Source organism: Phascolarctos cinereus, unplaced genomic scaffold (assembly GCF_003287225.1).
Source record: "Phascolarctos cinereus isolate Bilbo 61053 unplaced genomic scaffold, phaCin_HiC Scaffold_726;HRSCAF=1367, whole genome shotgun sequence".
Taxonomy (NCBI): Eukaryota; Metazoa; Chordata; class Mammalia; order Diprotodontia; family Phascolarctidae; genus Phascolarctos; species Phascolarctos cinereus.
Genome location: NW_027556098.1, coordinates 85,915,435 through 85,937,188, shown reverse-complemented (window position 1 = coordinate 85,937,188; position 21,754 = coordinate 85,915,435). Strand labels below are relative to the sequence as shown.

The window sequence follows — 21,754 nt, the reverse complement described above, 5'->3', positions numbered from 1 at the left end:
GATGTATAGTAGGAGGCATGAGCAAAGTCATGCTAACCCCAGTTTTCTTGGTAAAGTAAGGTGATAGCTGCTGTAAGAAATGGAACAAGGGATGATTCTGAGGCTTGTAGGAGAGAGGGGAAGGTTTCGAACAGCCACAATCAGGAGTGGGGCAATCATATCATTAACTTTTCATTTAATTAAAACCTCACACCTTGTTCATACAGTCTAATAAATTGAGTCCTCTACCTGTTAATTTAGTTAGTGTACAGAATTCGTGGTAAGTAAACTTCTCTCAGTGTGTAATTGGCTTGTCTGCAACTTAGTTATTTGAGAGTTATTTGGGGACACAGAAAGGCTAAGCAACTTTCCCAGGGTCACACAGCCAATGTGACTCAGAGATACAACTTGAATTCAGGTCTTCCTGAGTCAGGCCAGTTTGCTTTGGCTTTCATGCAGTTTATTTTTGACACACAAAATTTGGAAATTATTATCTCTTGAGTTCTTTCTAGCTCTGACCTAGAGATTTGCAGTTTTACATTTATCCATATTCCATTTCAACTCGTCAGTGTTCTCACTTGTTATGATCTACTTGAATCTTGATTTTGTCTCATCTACGGATATAGTAGCATGCCTTCAGTGCCTTCAAGTATGATAAAAATATTGAACAGGACAGGACCAAAGGACATAACCTTATGACCCTGTTCTATCCTATATAATAGAACCTGTATCCAGTTTGTTATCCATCCATTTCTTTCAGAAGTCAGTTGCAGGTGTCCTAAGTTGGACCTCTGAAAGCATTTCCCATACAGATGTTATTTCACATGTTAGGTTTCATAGTATGATTCCTTAATATACTTCAGGTTCACTTAGGGTTAAGACTTTTGTGGAGTGTCTTAGAAACCTAATCTCTTATGTATCACATTGTTTCTATGGGGAAGTGCTTTACCCTGACTTTCATATTTTCATTAACGTTTTGAAATTCTTTGGATAATTATTTGTTCATATCCTTTGACCACTTAACCATTGTGGAACTGATTTTGGTCTTATGTATTTGTGTTCATTCCTTATATATCTTAGGTATATTTATAGCTATTTTAAACTTGATAGAGGTATAGTACCCTTTTGGGCACCCCCTCCCTCCAATTCACAGGATAGGTTTCTCAGGTTGAGGGTACTCTGTGAGTCTGTACTCCCAAAACTATAGCTCACAAGCCCTCACTGATGTGTTTACCTTTCCAGTAGTTAGCTAGAAGAGTAGCAGCTCAGAGTAGCAGTCATTTCCTGGAATATAGTAAGATGATTTGCAACAGAAGACTCTGCTACTTAATACTTAGGGCACACCCTCCAATCAGAATACACGCCAAAAGGGAGATTCTGCAAATATAAAGATTACGTGTGCGGAACTTGTATACATTCTTATATTGTCCCCATAGTATGTGTGATATTTGGGCTGGATGTACTGCCTCTGTAGGTTCACTAGACTTGTTCTTTGCAGGATGTGTTGCTCCACTAGGTTTAGTGACCTGCTTTCTCCAGGGCCTGTTGCTTTGCTGGGTGATTGTAGTTTCTGAAATCTGTAGCAGAGATGTCAGACATACATCCTGCAATACTACAGAATGCATCCTGAACCAGAGTGAAATGTAATTGGGAATTTTTTTTAACAAAACAAGTAAAAATACTGTGAAATATAGACTTTACTTCTTAAAACTGTCAGTATGCATCCCGAAAGGATCCTTATTTCTCCATTTGTATTTGAGTTTGACACCACTAATCTGTAGCTTTTGGCAAAGCTGAAATCCTTTTGTAAGACATTGCCAAGATATTTTGGAAAGAACCAGAACCTTTATTCTAGGAGTGGCAGGAAGCCTTCTTAGTTCCGCTTCCTCAGTACCCTAACTCTTAGGTTTCTAGGATTCTGAGCAACAGGATCCCTATTCGAGGAACCAAACTCTTCTTGCAAACTTTGACATTCTCAGTATAGAATGTTTAAGTTCAGAAAACAGTGACCTTAAATTCTCATTCCAGGCTGTATGCATACTAGTGGTATAAACAAAAAAGCAAGTCCATTGCTGCTCTCAAGGAGCTCATATTGTAAAAGCTTTCAGCTGTGTCCTTAAATTTACCCATTCCAGGCTTCTTTTTTGTCCTTTGTTCTTGAAGAGGAACATGACATCAGGGAAGATGATGCCATGACTTGCAAGTGAATTGGATTTAAGTGAGGGAGGTTTGGGCAAAGTTACCAGCCTCACTTTTTCTTCCGGAGCCATCTGGGTCCAGTGGCAAGATACAGATCAGGATGACTGGAAATGGACTCCTTCCCCCCTCCCATCCCCCCACCCCCTATAGAGATGGATAAATGAAAAAGCAAGACCATTTCTGCTCTCAAAGAGCTCACATTCTAATAGCTAACAACTACAAGTCAGATGGAGAGGCACTATGATCCTTAGAGTGCTATGGCAGAGCAGATAGTAATGCATCATCTTTAATGTCGTTCCCCTTGATAAAACCGTACACATTTCTGATGTTGAACTGTTTGACAGTGCAAACAACTTCACTGGGGAGAACTTGGTTTTCCCGTCTCCATTAGCTAGGGCTGATAAGGAGGTAGGGACTGCAGCACCTGCAGAGGTTGCAAGGTCTCATCTCCACGAGGTTTGCCATCCTGAATGATGGCTACATGGAAGTAGGTCCTGTGGTCTGGGGTGGCTCTGCTGTTTTGGGGGGTCTTGGGCTTTCTTGGGCAGCTGGTCATTGGCTGGTGTTGATGACAAGAATAGTAGACCTGAAGCTTCTTGTGGAGGCCAAGATGGAGGAAGGACACTTCCATTTTGTCCATGGGGAAATGATGGTCAGGGTGGTAATGATGCTTTGACCTGTCTTGCATATGCTGCCTTCTATAAATAGCTCCTTTTTGCTGATGAGGGAGGAGTGGAGAGATATTCCCCTTTCCTCCTTGTTGCAGGTAGCAGGAGACTCTTTTGAGGTCACAGTCGTCCTGTTTCAGACTTGGGCCAGCTTGCTTTTGATCTAGGCCATGAGGGGTATGGTTGATCTCTTCTGAGCCAGTTTTTAGAATAATGATGCTGATGATGATAGTAATAATAATAAACTAACATTTATATAGGACTTACTTTGTCATCATTATCTCATTTGATCCTCACAACAACCCTGGGAGGTATAGCAGCTATAATTATGCCCATTTTACAGATGGGGAGACTGAAGCAGACAGATGAAGTGATTTGTCGAGGGTCACATAACTAATAAGTGGCTGAGGTCCAATTTGAACTCAAGTCTCACTGATTCTAGGCCCAGCTCTCTCTCCATTGTGCTTAGGTCCTTGGACATCCTCCAAAGTCTTCATCTGGTAACTCTCTAATCCAGACCTGCACAGGTTGGCAGTAGGTAGGGACCAAAATTAAAATAGGCTAACCTTCCTCGGGATGCAGATAGGTTAGACTAGAGACAGAATGGCGATGGTTGGTTGTCACGGGTCATGTGACAAACAGGAGAGTGGGCAGTGGCAACCTAACATTTTTCACAGGCATCTGGAAATCCTTTGGCAGGCCCTTTGTTGTGCAGACCTGCTCTAATCCCATCAGCTTGGTTGAGGAACTAATTCAGTTTGATCAGTTGTTAACAGTGGCTCAATCTTTTATGTCATTAGGTTGTTCAGAAACTCCTTTATACTTTGTTATTGGATGGCTTAAGAAAATTCTCCAATTTAGGCTGGAGATTCCCCTGATCCACTTTCTTTGCACAAGGATATTCCACTGTCCTTCAGAGATGGAAATGTTGGAGTAACAGCACGAAATCAGATATTACAGTGGTTCTTTCCACTGTGCTAGTCTTCATTTAACATAGTTCATTTTTCCTACACCAAAAAAATATCAATTTACGTTCAGCAGCTGTAAAATCCTATGAAACCTATCTTTATTAAGCTTCTATTAATTGTATAAAAATGAGATACTTCAGTACTTGCCTGTAGCTTGTCATGTTGGCCAATCTGATAGGTGTGATGTGGTACCTCAGATTTGTTTTGATTTGCATTTCTCTAATCAATAGTGATTTGGAGCATATTTTCATATGAACTATGGAGTGTGAATACAGATCGAAGCAAATTATTTGATCTCTTTTTTTGTTTGTTTATTTCTTCTTTCTCGAGGTTTCTCCCATTGGTTCTAATTCTTTTTGGTTCATAGGAATGTAGATCCAGAGCTGGAAGGAACCTTGAAGGGCATTGATTTTACTGAATTGGAAACTGAGGCTGAGAGGTTTTAGTAACTTGTCACAGGTCACAAGGTAGTCTGTGTCTGAGATGGGATTGTTACCTGTCTCCCTGACTCTCAAGGCTAGTGCTATGTGTACTATGGTTTTCACTTTTACATTTTCTTAAGTAAGCAGCTTTTCTCTAGTACTGGTATACATGATATAATTTCAGTTCATTGAGGTTCACTTTGTATGACCTGGTAATTTAAGCATTTTTCTGATTTTTTTCCTTGTTACCCAGAAGTGTGAGAAAAATTAAGTATTTTTACTGAGCTAGTGTAATGCAAATTTGACAGTAGGAATGATGTATCTGTCTTTGCATTCACAGCTCTAGTGTTTTTTATTTGAATGTATTTTTTTGTAGTTACCTTTTAATAAATCTCATTCAGATCCTTATGGCAAAGAACATCCAATACTGATGTGTCTAGTTGAAGCTGTACACTTTAATAAGAATCAACTGGCTTATGTATCTTTTTTGTTTGGTATGACATAGCTTACTTTTTAGCTATTTCCAGCTGGTTTGAAAATTTAATGTGCTGGGTGATAACTTTAGGTTCAGCTTGCTTTGCAGTTAACAAATGATAAAGCAGCTAATAAAGCCAAAGAGTGAAGTCGTACTACAATACTTTGGGTGATGGTTGGAAGGAGTATGAAATACTTCTGTGTTCCTATTTTAAAAAATAGATTTTTATTTTTAGTATCCAAATCCTTTCTTCCCTAGAATTTTCACTAGTAATTCAGTATGTAAGAACTCTAAGCCTTTAAATTTTTTCACCTTTTTCTTGTGGATTAAAATATAAAGAATGTAATTACTGCTGCATGATTTTTTTGGGGTGAGTGTCGGTGTTAGCTGTGTATGTGCTAAGTCACAACCCAAGAGTAAAAAAGAATCCATGTAAAGATTTGTACTCAGTGATTACCTGTCAGAATGGTGTTTTTGAGAATAAGGATGTTTGTGTCTCATAGAATGGCAAAAGTGCTGGCATACTAAAAATGGGTGTCTGTTCTTTGCCTTTTAACCTTCTACAATAAGATATTTAGCTCAAATCTCTTTTGGGGATTTTCAGAGCATAATAGTGGGTTCCCTTTGAAACAATGAAAGAGAAATCCTTCTAGTATGGGAAATAAAGAAGGAATATAAATAGTCTTATCTGTGGAAAATTCACAGCATCATCTTCATATATAGGTCAGAAAATTGGGCTGCTGGTATTTTATCCAGATGGAAATAAACAGAAAAACAGTACGGTGTATTACAGAAAGATGATTTACAATGAAAATATTATTATTGATTGATTTTCAAGAGCAGTATAGAAGTGGTCACATTACTTGAATTTATACTATTTGAAGTTATGATTATATGTAAAATATGACCATTGTTTAACCCAATGAAAAAAATTTTAAATAATTTTTATATTTAATAATGTAATATGACAGCAAAGGATAAGAACACTGTTTTTCGCATTCATTTATTGCAAAATAATAGGGTAGTTTTAGAAAGCAAAATTTAAAAAAATAAAATTACAAATATAAACAATACAGTAGTATGACAAAAATACTGTTGTAGAAAATATTTCTAGTGGTGTAGACTAAAGTGTCTTTTCTTTCTTTAAATCTTTGTACATATATGTACTATCCCCACATCTCAAGAGAATTAGCATGCTTTCACATTGTTACACAATTTACCTAGTGTAGTTGGATGACTTGAGGCATTTTCTAAATCACTAGTGCTTTAAACTTAGTTCTGTTGTCTTTGCAGTGTTGAAAATCATTCTTTGAAAATAGCTTTAATTATCCATGCTTTCTTATTTGACCACTAAAGACCTGGAAAGCAATCAGTAGTTATAGGCCGTGGGAGCATGAGGATTTCAACACCAATAAACAAACTGCTTTCCATTTAAAATCTCTTTCTGCATTACCCCCCAGTAAGAGTGTTAGGTCATCCTTAGGGAATTTAAAAGCAAGTTGAGTTTTTTTTCTTTCTTAAAAATGTGAGTTCTAGAAGCCATCCTTTCCCAGAAGAAGCCCATTTTATCTAGATTAAAAATGTGTTTATGAGCGTATCCTCCTTTGATTAGCTTCTTCAAAACATCATGATATGTTTCCCTGCCAAGTCCTCGTCTGTACTGGCTGCCTTTCCAGTAATTTTAATATTGTGTAGTTGAACTTGATTTTGAAAGCAGTTGAACCAGCCATGGCTTGCAGTAAAAATTTCTTTACTCTTCACTTCATTCTTGTTTTCTTTCACTGCCTTAAAGAAATTTGAATCTTTTGACTTGAGTGGCTGCTCTAAGAGCATGTTTTTGGGTTTTTTTTGATCTTCAATCCCTACAACTAAAAGCTTTCCATTTCTATCTCTGTAACACTTTTATTCTTTCTAATTGTTTGCAACCCATAAAAAGCTGATGTAGTGTTGCCCTTTTATTTTGCTTGCATATTTTAGAATATTTCATCCCATGGATTCAGGCATTCTGACATCTTTGCCCTATTTTAGAAACGAAAAGTAATGACTTAAACTAGAGTGGTAACCCAGTGAGAAGAGTAGGGGATGGATTTGGCGACTGTTCAGTATGGGAGTGGCAGAATAAAGAAGAGTCAGTGATTATTCTGGGGATGTAAACCCATATGACTGTAAGGATGATGCTTCCCCTTGACAGAAATAGGGAAGTTGGGGAGGGGGATGGATCTAAACTGCAGGAATAGTCTTTTAATTGCTCTCTCTAGTTCTTTTTCTTTCCTTTCTCCAGTCCATCTCCTGGACAGTTGCAGAATTGATATTCCTGAAATACAGGTCTGACCCTGTCACTCCTCTGATCAAGAAAATAAAGTGGCTCCATCTTGTCTTGTCTCTAGGATAAAATACAAATACCTCTGGCATTTGAAGCCCTTCATAATCTGGTTCCAGTTTCTTTTTACCGACTTATTTCACATTATCATTATTATTAACAATTACAATAATTATTATTTCTATATTGTGTTACTTGCTATTTCCTGTTCTATTTTAGTGCCTTTATACAGGCTCTCATATCTTCCCCTCATTCCTGTCCTACCCACCCCTCTCTTCACCCCCCCCTGGAATCCTGGAATATTTTCCTGCCTCATCTCTATCATTTGAAATCTTTAATTCTCTTCTAGACTCCACTCAAGTGCCACCTTCCATAGAAAGCCTTTCTGGATGCTCTCAATTGTTAGCATTCTTTCTTCCTCTCTGTTGCTACCCCTAAATTCAGACCTGGATGAGACCTTAGAGACCATAGAAGTCCATCCTCTTGTTTGCAAACTAAGGAAAATGAGGCTGAGAGAGATTAGTCAACCAATCAACAGTTCTTTAAACACACACTTCATACTAGGTAGGCACTGTGCTAGATGCTGGAGTGCAAGTACAAAAAATGAGACAATCCCTGCTCTCCAAGGACTTTACATTCTAATGAGAGAAACAACAAGGACATAGAAAAATTTATGCTACATGAGTATAAAGTTAATAAATACAAATACATTCAAAATAGTTAAATATAAGGTCATTTGGGAGGAAGGGCTTGCATGAGCAGACATGGGGAACAAAAATTTCATGCAGAAGATAGTTCTTCAATTTCATCGTAAAGGAAGAGAGACATTCTTTGAGGTGGAGGTGAAGAAAGAGTGAGTTCCAAACCATAGGGCAACCAAAGCCCAGAGACAAGAGATCAAGTTTTGTGTGTGAGAGAAAAAAGTGTTGGGGGGAAGGGCGGCAAGCATTTATTAACCACCTGCCATGATCTAGGTACTGTGCTGTTTGCATTACAAGCATTATTTCATTTTATCACCATTTAAACAGAATGCCAGTTTGACAAGATTAGTTTGGAAAGGGGTATAATGTCCAGTGAGGCTGTAAAGAGGTTAGGTCCAGGTTGTGGAGGGATTTAAAAACAAAGTAGATTTTATGTTTTATTGCAGAGGCAGTTGGAAACCACTGGAGTTGACTGAGTAGATCAGTCACATCTGCCTTTAAGGGGAGTCCCTTAGGCAGTTGTATGGTCGATGGCTTGGAGTGGAGATGAGGCAGGAAGTCCAATTGTAGGTAGTACAGGTAGGAGGTAATGGGAGCTTGAACTGAGGGGGGAAGATAATGAGTTAGTTTTTTTTAACACCCTGAAATTTTTTTGGGGGGGTTAGGCAATGGGGTTAAGTGACTTGCCCAGGGTCATACCGCTAGTAAGTGTTATGTGTCTGTGGCCGGATTTGAACTCAGGTCCTCCTGAATCCAGGGCCGGTGCTCTATCCACTGCGCCACCTCGCTGCCCCCGACACCCTGAGTTTTAAGGTGTCTCCAGGACATCTAGCTTGAATTGTCAAATCAGCAGTTAGCAATGTAGAAGTGAAGTTCAAGGGAGAGACTGGAACTGGATTCTGTCTGCATAGATACCATCTCCATGGAGATGCTAATTAAACTACTGAAGCTGATAAAGTTACTGGGAGTGTTGAGGGAGAACTCTATGGGAACATACCCACTGGTAGGAGACTTGAATGACTTGGATGTCATCCAAAAAAGGAGACTGAGGAGGAGTGGTCAGAAAGGTAGAAGGAGAGTCAGGAAAGAGCAGAGTTATCTAGGAGGGAGGGGTGATTAACAGTGTCAAAATCAATATTTGCATTTATTAAGCACCTACTGTCTTCTCTCCATTGTGCTAAACTGGGTGAAATGCCGCAGATACGTGGAGAATGATTAAGACTGAGAAGATAGCTTCAATTTAGCAATTAAAAAATCATTGGTTCCTTTGGAGAAGATAGTTTCAGTTGGATAAGATTTGAAACCAGTGGATTGAGGCGTCAGAGAAGGGGAAGTGAAGTGGAGGCATTGATTTTGGCTGAAATGATATCTTGATTGGAATGATTTGGTCTAGTGAAGATTTTTTTAAGTATGGATAGGAAGACATGGGCATATTTGAAAGGAGTAGGGAAGGAACTAGTTGATAAAGAGAGGTTGAAAATTCCAGAAAAGTTGGGGGATAACGTTGATGATTGGAAGATGTAATCTGCTAGAGAATGGAGAAGGGGAATGGGATTAAGTACACACATACCTTTTGTCCTAAACTGGGTTGGGGGGGAGGAGGAAAGAGTGGGAGGTGATATCAAGCAGTTTTGAGATGAGAATAACAAAAGAAGGAGCTCTCAGGAAATGACCACCATTTTTAAAGAGTCAAGGTCTTCATTTGTGAAGGAGGAAAGGGAAGGTAAGTTTTACAATAGTTTCTTAAGGAGAGGAGATAGGGAATTAATTAGAGAATAAATAAAAGGAATTCTTTGCTGCAATTATTCCCCAGTTGAAGTCAGGTAACACAAATTTGTAATGTAACCGATCAGTGCAATTAAGTTTTCCTCTAACTTCTCAGTGATTAATGAGTAGTAGTAGAAGAGGCAGATGGTGAGAGTAATCCCAGACAGGGTTTGACATGAGAAGAGCAGTGAGAGGACAAGGGAGCAAGGGTCTCAAGAGGAAAGTCGAGTCGAATTGAGTCATAGAGTTGAAATGGCGAACTATTGGGTCGAAGTTGGAGGAAAATAAAGCCAGAGCCGGGGGAATGAACTAAGACAACATTGAGAGGTAAAAGGACTGTAGGATTCAATCATTTGGAACAGGTATAGGTGGGGGTGAGGTATAGAGAAAGATGGAATGACAAATGGATATGGTCAAGTGGGGAGTGATAGAGTGAACTGGTTAAGGCCTAGGTCAGCTTCTGCAACTGGGTGGTTGTTGGGGGAGGAATGGGACAGTGGTCCCCCTGGGCTACAGAGGGGGCTGCTGGGGAACCTTGCTACCAAGTATATGAGGCAGGATTTGGACTCAGATCCTTCTGACTTCAAACCCACTACTTTGCATATATTTGAATTTATATGTCTGTGTGCTTGCTGTTTTTTGAGCAGGAACTCTTTTCCATTTTTGTGTATTTCCGGTGTCCTATATAGTACCTGGCATGTTGGGTACTTGTTGAATTGAATTATTGAGCTTTTTTAAACAGACATATCAGAGTTTATGCATAGAAGGAAGTATGCCCAATAAAATGTTTTTCTTAGTAGTCTGTGTACTTAATTCTGATGATACTTCTGTTTTAAACATTTTGGAACTTATTTTTTGGAATTGCTTTTAGAGGCAGTTTACCAGTCACATATTATTTAGTCAACCTCAAACATTTATTTAGCACTTAATGAAGTGCCAGGCACAGTGCATCAGACACTATTTAGGTCCCCGACCTTTATTTTTTCCTCATTCTTTCTGCTTCACAGTTTAGTTCTCACTCTCTACCCCCCCCATACCGCCAACCCTCATCCCACTGTCTCCATTGAGCCAGCAGTCTGAGGACCCCCAGGGAGAAGGCCTGTCTATGAACTGAAACACCCTGGGGGCTGGCCTGAAACAAAAGCCAGGAAGAAAGTCACTGAGCATATCAAAAAGCAAACTTACTAAAAGTTCTTCTGTGAGACATTTGTCTGCTACAAATCAATAAAAATGGAGCACTGATAAGTAGAAAATTTAAAATTTACTGCCTTTACTGTCTTTTCTTTGAATGTTACTTTTTAATTTTCTTCAATAAAGTGATAGTTCAGTTACCATTTCAAAACTTTCAATATTATCAATTAATATAATTGAATGTCTACTGAATATTAATTATAAATACATTGCTGACGTCTGCATTTGATTGTATAATGCATGATGGATACATAAGTTAATATACTTTTTAAAATTTCTTAGGCAAATATTGTGGTCTGGGGCTGCAACTGAACCATTCGATTGAATCAAAAAGCAATGAAATGACAGTGCTATTCATGAGTGGAACCCATGTTTCTGGACGTGGATTTTTGGCCTCCTATTCGATTACGGATAAACCAGGTAATGTTTAGTTTTCATAGCTTCCCACATATTGCCAATTAAAAAAAAGCTTCTCTAAATAGTTCATAAGTTCAAGATGGAAGGGAGGGGATAGACTGTACCAAAACTTTGTTCTGTATCTTGGTGGTAAAAACAATAAACCTCTTCCAGATTTGATTAAAATGACTTAAAATGTTGCATGTTTTCCCATAAAGTTTTTTCCTTGACAGAGGAATACCAATTTTTTCATTTCAGTCTCATAAAAAAAGCATATTTAGAAAAGATTTTAACATAATATAAATGTAAAACTTTATTGTTAAGATGCAACCACTTCATATCTGTGACAATGGTAGAATAGGGTGTAATTTTTTTTAATCAGAAGAAAATGTATACTTGCATTTTTGTAAAAATAGAACTACATTTATTTATTTTAAAAACAAATTCAGCTTTCTGTTTATTTTGTACAACGAATATATGTAATAAGTTTGTTAATCTCACAGCTAGTTGGATATTAGGAATACTGGGGACAGCTACCCATCTTCATGATTCACATATCAGGTGAAGGAAATAAAGGTACCAGTGGAACCAAGAAAATGTTTCTTGGAAGCCATAGGAAGAGAGGATAAAAATATCAAGGACATAGAGGGTGATCAAAAGTGTCACTTGCTGCAGAGAAATTAAGGGTACTGAGAAAAGGCTATTGATTTTAAGTAGTAGGAGATGGCCTTTTATGAGTGGAAGACAATTTACAAGGGTTTGTGGGAGCAGTTTAGATGTATTTATTAGAAAAATCACTATGGGGCCAGCTATGTGGCGCAGTGGATAGAGCACTGGCCCTGAAGTCAGGAGGACCTGAGTTCAAATCCAGCCTCAGACCAAACACTTGACACTTAATAGCTGTGTGACCCTGGGCAAGTTACTTAATCCCAATTGCCAGAAAAAGAAAAAAAAATCATTATGAATGTTGAAGTCAGACGATAATGGCAGATTCTGGGAGGGAGGGAGAAAAATGGGAGGGGGACAGACAGAGAAACTTGAGATTGGTATATTGTAACACCAAAGATGGGGAGACAATGACATTTTTAGATTACGGGAACTTTGAAGGAGGAAGGATTGCTAAGGAATAGTGGCAAAGTAATGATCTAGAATTGCTAGTAGGGGATAAGGAAGGAGTGTATTGATTAGTTCCTTGTTCCTCTCCAAGGGAAGCTGGGAAGAGCAACTTCCCTTTAGAAAAAGCTTAAAAGGGATGTGTCATCCTTAGTGGGAAGCCAAGATTCTGTTATGCAAAAAGACTGAGGATGTACTTGACAAAAAGTTTAAGATGAAAAATAGTTTGCTTATAATAGAGCAAGAAGATTCCAGGGGCTAAAGAAAACATGGAGAATGAGGGGGATTTGTTTAGAATATAGTGAGGGATTCTAAGCAAGGGAATAGGAAAGTGGTGGGCAGGACTGGAGTGAATGTGAGGAGGGAGGAATAAGTCATTGGTGCTAGTGGAAAAGGTATTTGAACAATTGCCAAGTCTTAAACATTTTCTTATTACAAAATATCTTTTATCCATTCCCTTTAGTATCACCCAAAACTATTCTGCCTCCATTATTTTAAATTCAGAAATTCTTGTTTATGGCCATAATTTCCCTAACCTTCCATCCTTCCCTTTGATTTCCTCCTACAGCTATTCTTTATCTTTTCCTGTTCTCCCCATCCACGGTTCTCCCCTGGCCTCTTTTTTCTCTCTTCACAGCCTTGACCCCAAAGGTAGCCAGTTCAGTTTTGTATTGTTTTCTATTTCTAAATCACTTGCCTTGTCATTAAAGCCCTCTCAGTCTTCAGTCTTGGGTTACACTCAAAGCCCTCTCAGTCTTCAGTCTTGGGTTACACTCACTCTCTGTCTTCTCCATAGCCTAACTCTAGTACTGGAGCAAGTCATACAACTTTGTCATCTGTGTCCATTACAGATTCATGTTCTCTGATGTGAACTAGGCTGTTAACTGCTGTATTTCGTAATGATTCCCTGGTGTGACTCTCACAGTAGCTTTCTCAGACTTTCTTCATAAGTTTCTAATGCTGCCAGGAAACCTTGTCTCTCAGCAAATGACCTTGACTTTTGCTTTACTGAAAAAGTTGAGGTCCTTTGTTATTTACTACCTCACACTATTTGCCTAGGTTAAACTCTAGGTTGTTAAAATGGCTTTTCTCCTTTCCAAGATTAATCTAGTTCATTTCCTTTATTGCCTGGCAACCATTCCTTCTGTTTCTTTTCTTTTTTTCCTCTTCCTCTTTTTCTTTCTTATCTTCAATCTCTTCCTATGTATTGGCTCCAGACATGGTTGTGTATTGTCCCATGATTAAAAACCTTCACTTGATCCCATATTATGTCTAGCACTATTTCTTCCCAAATTTCACTCCCAAGCTACTAGAAAGCATTGTCTACTTTTGTGTCTTCACTTCCTCACTCTCCATTCACTTCTCAACTCCTTATATTTGGATTTCCAACCCTAATATTAGACTGAAACCTTTTTTGAAATTATCAGTGAACTTTTAAAAAAATTATTATGAACTCAGTGAATATCAACAAACGTGATCATTTCCATATGCAACCATCAAGGCCTCTGGTCTAACTTCAAGACCTCTTGATGTATATTCCATTCCATTTTTGATCAGCTTTAATTGCTATGAAATTTTTCCTTACCTCAAACCTAATTGTTTTGTTTTTGTGACTTTTACTCAGTGCTCCTGGCTTTGTCCTCTGGGGCCAAGAACAAGTCTCTTCCCCTTGGAGACAGAGAGAGAGAGGGAGGGAGGGAGAGAGAGAGAGAGAGAGAGAGAGAGAGAGAGAGAGAGAGAGAGAGAGAGAGAGAGGAGGAGAGAGAGTGAGTGAGAGTGTGTGTGTGTGTGTGTGTGTGTGTGTGTGTGTGTGTGTGTGTAGAATATAACATGGTAGTTCTAAGTTTTTCCTGTTTGTCTCCTGAACTGCTCTTTTTTGTGTATTTTTACAATGTTTCATTGATGTTCTTTCCTCTCTTTCTTTTATTTTTTTGCATTATCATCATTCCTTCCTGAAAACAAAAATAAAACTTCTCTTGAAACAAATATAGTTGCGCAAAACAAATCTATGCAAACTGATCTCTTAAAGTCTAAATCTGATAGTCTTCTCCTAATCCTTATCCTCTTCAGTCTTTATCCTTGAGCTTTTTGCAGTTTTAACACTGTTTTATTGATCTTACCTCCAGAGCATTCTTTTCCTCTGGCTTTGAAAACTTTTTTTCTTCTCAGTACTTCTTTTTTCTATCTAACTGTTCTCTCTGTTCTCCACTTTTCATTTTTCATCCCATACCCTTGAAATATAGGCATACACAAAGACTCTGTTTTGGACTATGTTCTCTGTTCTCTTTGTATGCTTTCTCCCTTTGTGACCTCATCTGCTCATTTCTGCAAATGACTCTAAAATCTACATATTCAGTCCTAGTTTTTTTCTGTAGGAACTACAGTTCTGCATTTCTAACTTCCTTCTGGAAATACCAACTAGATGTCCCATTGGAATCTCAAACATTTGCCCCATTCTGAGTTCAGCAGTTTCCTCCATTTCCCTGAACTCGTCCATCCTCTTATTTTGTTAAAGGCTCCACTACTCTTCCTGTTAACCCAGTTTTGTAATCTCAGCCATCTTAGATTTTTCCTTCTTCCTCACTCCTCATATCCATTCATTTGCTAAATCTTGTGAATTTCACATTAATAATTTCTCATAGCTGTCCACTTCTCTCCACTCATATGACTATTACCTTGATTCAGGCCTTTATTACTTATCACCTAATGATTTTAGTTACCTCAGATTTTGTTTTCCTACTTCTTGTCTCTCCTTTTACTACCTCTTCCCCACAGATAACCAGAAAAAATCCTCTTTAAGGAACCAGTCTGATGATACTCATAGGAGCCTAATTCAGGAGTGAATTGTGGGAAGGAAAGTTATTCCTTTAATTCAACAAATATTTATTAAGCAGCATGCTTAATCAATAGAAAGATTAAAAAAATTCATGGCATCTAGAAGTTTACCATTTAATAGGATACAACCTAGGTTAGAGTAAGACATATGTACAGATAATTATAATACAAATTAAAAAGTGATTAACTGATGAGGAGCAGTCAAATATGGGATGGTCCCCTCTAGCTAAGGGGGTTCAGGGGAAGGCTTCATTGAGAAATTCATAAGTGAATGAAGAGAAGGATTTCAACAGATGGAGAGGTGGAGGGAGTTTGTTTCAGTCATGGGAAAAAGCTTGTGCAGATACACAATGACAGGAGGGCAAAATGATTAGTCCAATTTGATTAAGATAACGATGTTATAGACAAAGGAGAATAATGTGAGATAAACTTGGAAAGGTAGGTTGGGCCCAGATTTTGGAGGGACTTGAATGTTAGGAAAGGTCATTCATATGAGATAGTGAACCTTTGTAAACTGTAAAGAGCTATATAAATGTTAATTGTTGTTATTTTATGGTGTAGGGACCAGGGGTGGGGAACCTGAGGCCTCAAGGCCACATGTGGCCCTCTAGGTCCTCACAGAACTTCATAGAACAAATCCCCTTAATAAAAGGATTTGTTCTGTAAAAGTTGGACCCAGTTAAAGGGCCACACTTGAGGGCCTAGAGGGCCACATGTGGCCTCAAGGCTGAAGATTTCCCCACCCTGGTAGGCAATGAAAAGCCAATGATAAGGTTTGAGAAGGAAAGGGGATGTTGTTAGACTTACTCATCGGAAGATGGCAGGGACTATGTGAAGGGTTTGGAGAAGGAAGAGACCAAATGCATGTAGACCAGTTAGGAATCTATATATTATATTATAATATAATATAATAGTCAAGATAAAGGAAATTAGGAGCTGAGATTAGTATAAAGTAGAAAGGAGAGATCTCATACACACACACACGCGCACATGCACACATGAGCATATATGTATACTCCTTTAAACAAATGAATAGAAATGAAAATTTGAACAGGTTCACATTGGTTAACATGAATCTCAGTAAAATAAGAGGTGAAATAATTTGTTAAAAGAAAGGGCATTGGGAGGATTGGAACCTTGGTGTTTTGGGCAGGGGAAGGGGATTTAAAATAGTCTAATTGGGAAACACTTAGAAATGAGTTAAAAGCATTTCTTTTCAGCTTTTGTAGGCTCAGTTGAAAGTGTAGTTAGCATAAATTTTAAGCATACCCCATTAGCGAGAAATTCTTCCAGTAAAGGAAAAAAAGGGAATTAGTATTTATGTGCCAGACAGTGTGCTAAACTCTTTACAAATATTATCTTATTTGATCCTCAAAACAACCATGGGAGGTAGGTACTATTATTATCCTCATTTTACATTTGGGACAAAAAAGGTCAAGTGACTTGCCTAGGGTTACACAGCTAGTATGTGTCTGAGGTTGGATTTGAATTCAGGTCTTCCAGACACCAGAGCCAGTGTTCTTTCCACTGTGCCACCTAATTAGTACTTAGCAACTTGCAAGTAGAAGTAGAGTGCATTGAAGGGTAGAATTCCATTCCTTGTTCTTACTCCATTAATTACCAACTTCAGTTAACATGGGACTAAAGCATCCCTAGAATCCCAGAATCTCAAGAGTTGAGAGGGACCATCAAGGCCTCTGGTCTAACTTCAAGAACTCTTGATGTATATTCCATTCCATTTTTGATCAGCTTTAATTGTTATGAAATTTTTCCTTACCTCAAACCTAATTGTTTTGTTTTTGTAACTTTTACTCAGTGCTCCTGGCTTTGTCCTCTGGGGCCAAGAACAAGTCTCTTCAGACTTCCATATGTCAGCTCTTTCAATATTTGAAGGTCATTATCATGGTCCTTACCCCTAGTCCCCTTGAAGTCTTCTGTTCTCCAGGTTATACATCGTTATTTCTTTCAGTCAGTTCACATACAGCATAAACTTGAGGGCCCTCACCATCTGGATTGCTTTCTCTGAACACCCATAAGATTATCAGTGTCCTTCCTAAAATGTGATGCTCAGGACTGAACACAGCACCCTAGAAGTGATTGGATCACAGCAGAATACATTCCAAGGGAGAGAGTTATTTCACTGATTTACTATGTGTTTAATATTGTGATTGAAGGGATATGAAGCTAGAATGGGTAATGAACTAGGAGAAAAGAGAGGGGGATCCAGGAATCAGTAGGTAAAACAAGAATGAAGACAAGTGTAGAAGGAAGATTTATGGTATTTATGGAAGCAGAGGGGATGGTGGTGAAAGAGTAAAATTTTGGAGTGTAAAGGATCTCGAAGCTGGAGTAGTTCAAGCAATAATGAGGATCACAGCATGACAGTTCCACTCCACCCATTGATGTAGTTTAAGTAGAGTGTAGGATAGAAGTCATGAGAACTGGGAGGCTAAGAACCAGAGAGACCACTGTGCTATGGCTTCAAAAGGACTCTGGAAATCCTATTAATTGGAGAATTGAATAAAGGACCAAATTATGATTTTGTATGAAAAAATTATCATCCTGTTCTGTCTTCTATTATTTATTAACTAAGTAATTATAGTAAGTTTACCATAATAAACTTGTTTTGAAGTGTGAGAGAAATACAGACTCAGACTTTTCATCCTTTGGAGGCATATAAATCAGTGTCTAAAGCATGCAAAGTGTTCTGTCTCTCAGCTTTATAAAGTAGGTAAATTGTACATATAAAGCCAGGAGAGTTGGTTACAAAAACTTTAAATACATTTTGATTATATAATCACTTCAGGTAGCTATCATGCTGTCCTTTGGCCATTTTAAAGAGACAGTTTTATGAGACTATATTTTATGCAGTAATATGCTCTTTGGATTGATTGTTAGTTTTCACCTTATGTTGCTTATGAATTTAAGTGACACTAAGCTTTTTAATACATATTTCATGAAAGAAGTTATTAAATTTCCAGCCTTTTTCATTTTTCTTCCATTTAGGACTTTACAGTTTTACTTAAAGTCCTGTTGAAAGAATATTTATTAGCATCATTAAAAATATTGCTTTCCAACTATAGAGCCTTTTCAGAAAAACCTGATGTTTATTGACTCAGATTACCTAATATTAGAATTACTTAATTGTGAATACAAAACTGAAAAATCGAAATATCAGTTTCATGGTTATGTAGTTAACACTGGTATTTGCACCTAAACTTGTTTTGTAGGCCGTGCTTTAAAAAAAAATTTAGTTTTTTAGTATTATTGGTTTATCATGTCAGTCAATCAATAAACATTTATTAAGCACCTACTATGTGGGTAAAAGAGTCAAATGAGGGCCTTTTCAGTGTGTGGGAGCCGTAGATATATTTGTAGGCAGTAGGAAATGAGCCAATAGATAAAAAGGCATTATAGGCAAAATGATAAGGGAGTGCTCAGGATAAAGGTGAATTGGTGACATATTGTGATTAGCCTTTTCTTTTGCCAAGAGTAGCTTCCTATCCCAGGCTGTGTAACATTCTTGTCTTCAAAACTCAGCAAAATGCTTACTTCCTCTAGGAAATTCTCTTTTGATAGAAATGGATAGTATGGATCAAGTTTGGAGTTTTTGTAATAAGGTGCCATGATAACAGATATTTTGGGTATGATGTTTAAGATACTGCTTATGCCTAGCTAGAGTCAACCTAGTAAATTTAGGATGACAGTCTAATTTGGGATATCTTTTGGATGCATCTGAATGTAATGGTGGCTGGTGGCCCCATTTGGACACCTAGATTACCCGTCCCATTGAGTTAAGCATTTATACCAATAATTTTTTTTTGTCTCATAGTTGTAAACTTTCTGCCTAGGCATTAAAACTTGATATGGACTCTAGATTGTCTCACTCATGCATTCTAAAACTTAATATGTGTTTCTCTCTTCACAAACCAACTCTTACCACTAGATGCCTAAGATTGCACCAACAACACCATGGAGTTAGGAGCAAACGGCTTTAAGGATCATAGTTGGAAGAAATCTTAGCCATCAGCTAGTCTAACCTCGTTTTATAGATGCCCAAAATGATGCCCAAAGAGGTTCATTTGACATTGTCAGTCACATAGCTGTCTGTGTTAAAGACCTTTCTTGGCCTTTGTTCTGGTTTGTGGCTCTTTGTATGTCCATTGTTATATCACCACAGAATTTAAATATGGGTATTTCATATTAATTTAAAAAAGTGAATCTCCTACAGTGTACCAAGACAATTACTGCTATGCTTTTTGTCTCCTTTCCCTCTTTTGTTTATAACCAAGTAGTTAAGGGTATCTTTGTTACATATAATAAGACATTGTTAGCTAAGAAATATTTCTTACTTAAATTTAAAATGTTTACTGGAAATTACATCTTCAGCTCTTATGAAATATTCATCTACATCAGTAAATAATATATACATTATGGTACTAGGTAGTATGGTGGTCATCAGATAAAATATATGGGGCACATGGGGGAAAAGTATTTCCCACATTTTCAAGAAACTTAAAATATAAATTCTGTTTAAATCATGAAGTATTTTCTTGAATCTTTCTTTTAATAATTGAGGGTTCCTGAGAGTTAGAAATACTCTGTGGGACTGCTCTCTGCCTTACTAATATAACTTTTTCATTTTGTTTTTCTAGATCTAATTACTTGTTTAGATACTGCAACTAATTTTTTGGAGCCTGAGTTCAGGTATGACCAAATTTCACACTTTGCTTTATTTCATTTTGTTATTCATGTGCCATATTGATCCAAATATTATTATATTGATAGATATATTACATAATATTGTTTTTCTTCCAAGACTCTTATATTTATGTGACAGTGTTTGCCATATTTTAAAAAAAGGTTCCAGACTCTACCTTCATTATAATATCTTGAATCTTTCCCAACTTGGAATTGACGTCTTTTTCCCCCACGACTTAATAGTATTTTATTTTTTCCAATTACATGTAAAAATAGTTTTTAATATTCACTTTTATAAGATTTTGAGTTCCAGATTTCCTCCCCCTTCCCAAGACAGTAAGCAATCTATTATAGGCCATACATGTACAATCATATTAAACATATTTCCACATAAGTCATGTTGTGAAAGAAGAATCAGAACAAAAGGGAAAAACCATGAGAAAGAAAAAAAAAGGTGAAAATAGTCTGCTTCGATCTGCATTCAGACTCCATAGTTCTTTAAACTCTGGATGTGGATAGTATTTTCCATCATGAGTCTTGGAATTGTCTCAGTTCGTTGTATTGCTGAGAAGAGCTAAGTCTATCAAGTTGGTCATAGCACAATGTGGGTGTTACTATGTACAGTGAACCTGGTTCTGCTCACTTCACTCAGCATCAGTTCATGTAAATCTTTCCAGGTTTTTCTGAAATCCACCTGCTTATCGTCATTTCTTATAGCATGATAGTATTTTACATTACATTCTTATACCACAACTCATTCAGCCATTCTCAAATTGATGGACATCCCCTCAATTTCCAATTCTTTGCCACCACACAAAGAGCTGCTGTATTTTTGTACATGTAGGTCCTTTTCCCGTTTTTATGATCTCTTTGGGATATTGCTGGGTCAAAGGGTATGCACAGTTTTGTAGCCCTTTAGACTTGGTGGAATTGACATCTTAATATTAACTTAAAATCATACCTCATTCCTTCATAATAATCATGTGAGGTAGGCAGTGCAGGTATATTATTATCCCCACTTTATAGATGAATAAGCTGAGAAAAAAAGGATGACATGAATTTATAACTAGGAGAATTATTTCTTCAGAATTTTGAAAAAAACTTATGATGTAAGATAAGGGGAAGGTAGAGAAATAATTTTAATGGGTAATGTACATTTGTATATGTTTTATAAAAATATTAACCACTATTTTGAACTTGTAATTGGATCTTTGGAACTCCTTATTTTTTCAGTGCAACTTAGCTTTCTTTTTCTGCCTTTTTTTTTTAATGCTGTCATGTATTAGTCCCATAAGTGTGTGCCTTATATTTTGCTAGGAAGTATGCCTATCCACAAAAGATTTACCCACCAACACCGAAATTAGAAGTAACATATGGGATTATTATGAACTATTAGTCCTCTTTAGTTGTACTTCAATTAGTGGTATTTTAAAGTTTTGTTTAATTGGAAATTGTTTCTATTGCCTTTTTTTTTTAACTTTGGAAATTCATAAAATAAAGCACCTTCTAAACAGATTAGATATTTTGGGTTTTTTTTTTCAAGTTACCATTTTATATTCCTGATAGCCCTTTTTTCAAAGTTTGTTGACACTTCAGTTACTTTTAAATATTTCCAGGTTTTGATAGTTAAAATCTAGCCCTTTACAGTTAGAATGGCAGGACATGGCATTTAAACATCAACATCCCTCTGATTTCCGAAGTGCAAGAATAATGGTAGTCAGTTTTTTAAGTGGGCAAATACTAAGCTCTGTTATCACTGTTAGTTAAATCATATCATTTTAAGTTTGGAAAGGACTTTTAAGATCTAGTCTGCTGTCATTTTACAGACTGAGCATGTAACTTAATGTTTTTCAAAGTTCTTCAGTGATAGTATAGACAGTATATGGTAAAGTGGATAAAGCCTTAAGCCCTTATTAGCTACGTGACTCTGGACAAATTACTTAATCCATTTGCCTCAATTTTCTCATCTGTAAAATGGAGATAGTAATAGCACTCACCTTTCCAGGCATGTTGTGGGCA

The 21,754-nt window shown here is 37.3% G+C and overlaps 1 protein-coding gene across 1 annotated transcript in view; it reads left to right on the top strand.

Moving 5' to 3' along the window:
* The window catches only part of DCBLD2 (discoidin, CUB and LCCL domain containing 2), a 107,701-nt gene that overhangs the window by 33,421 nt on the left and 52,526 nt on the right, over nt 1-21,754 (top strand). The window contains 2 exon segments of the mRNA XM_020978334.2: nt 10,973-11,110; nt 19,690-19,741. Of these exon segments, the coding sequence (XP_020833993.2) occupies nt 10,973-11,110; nt 19,690-19,741 (190 nt within the window).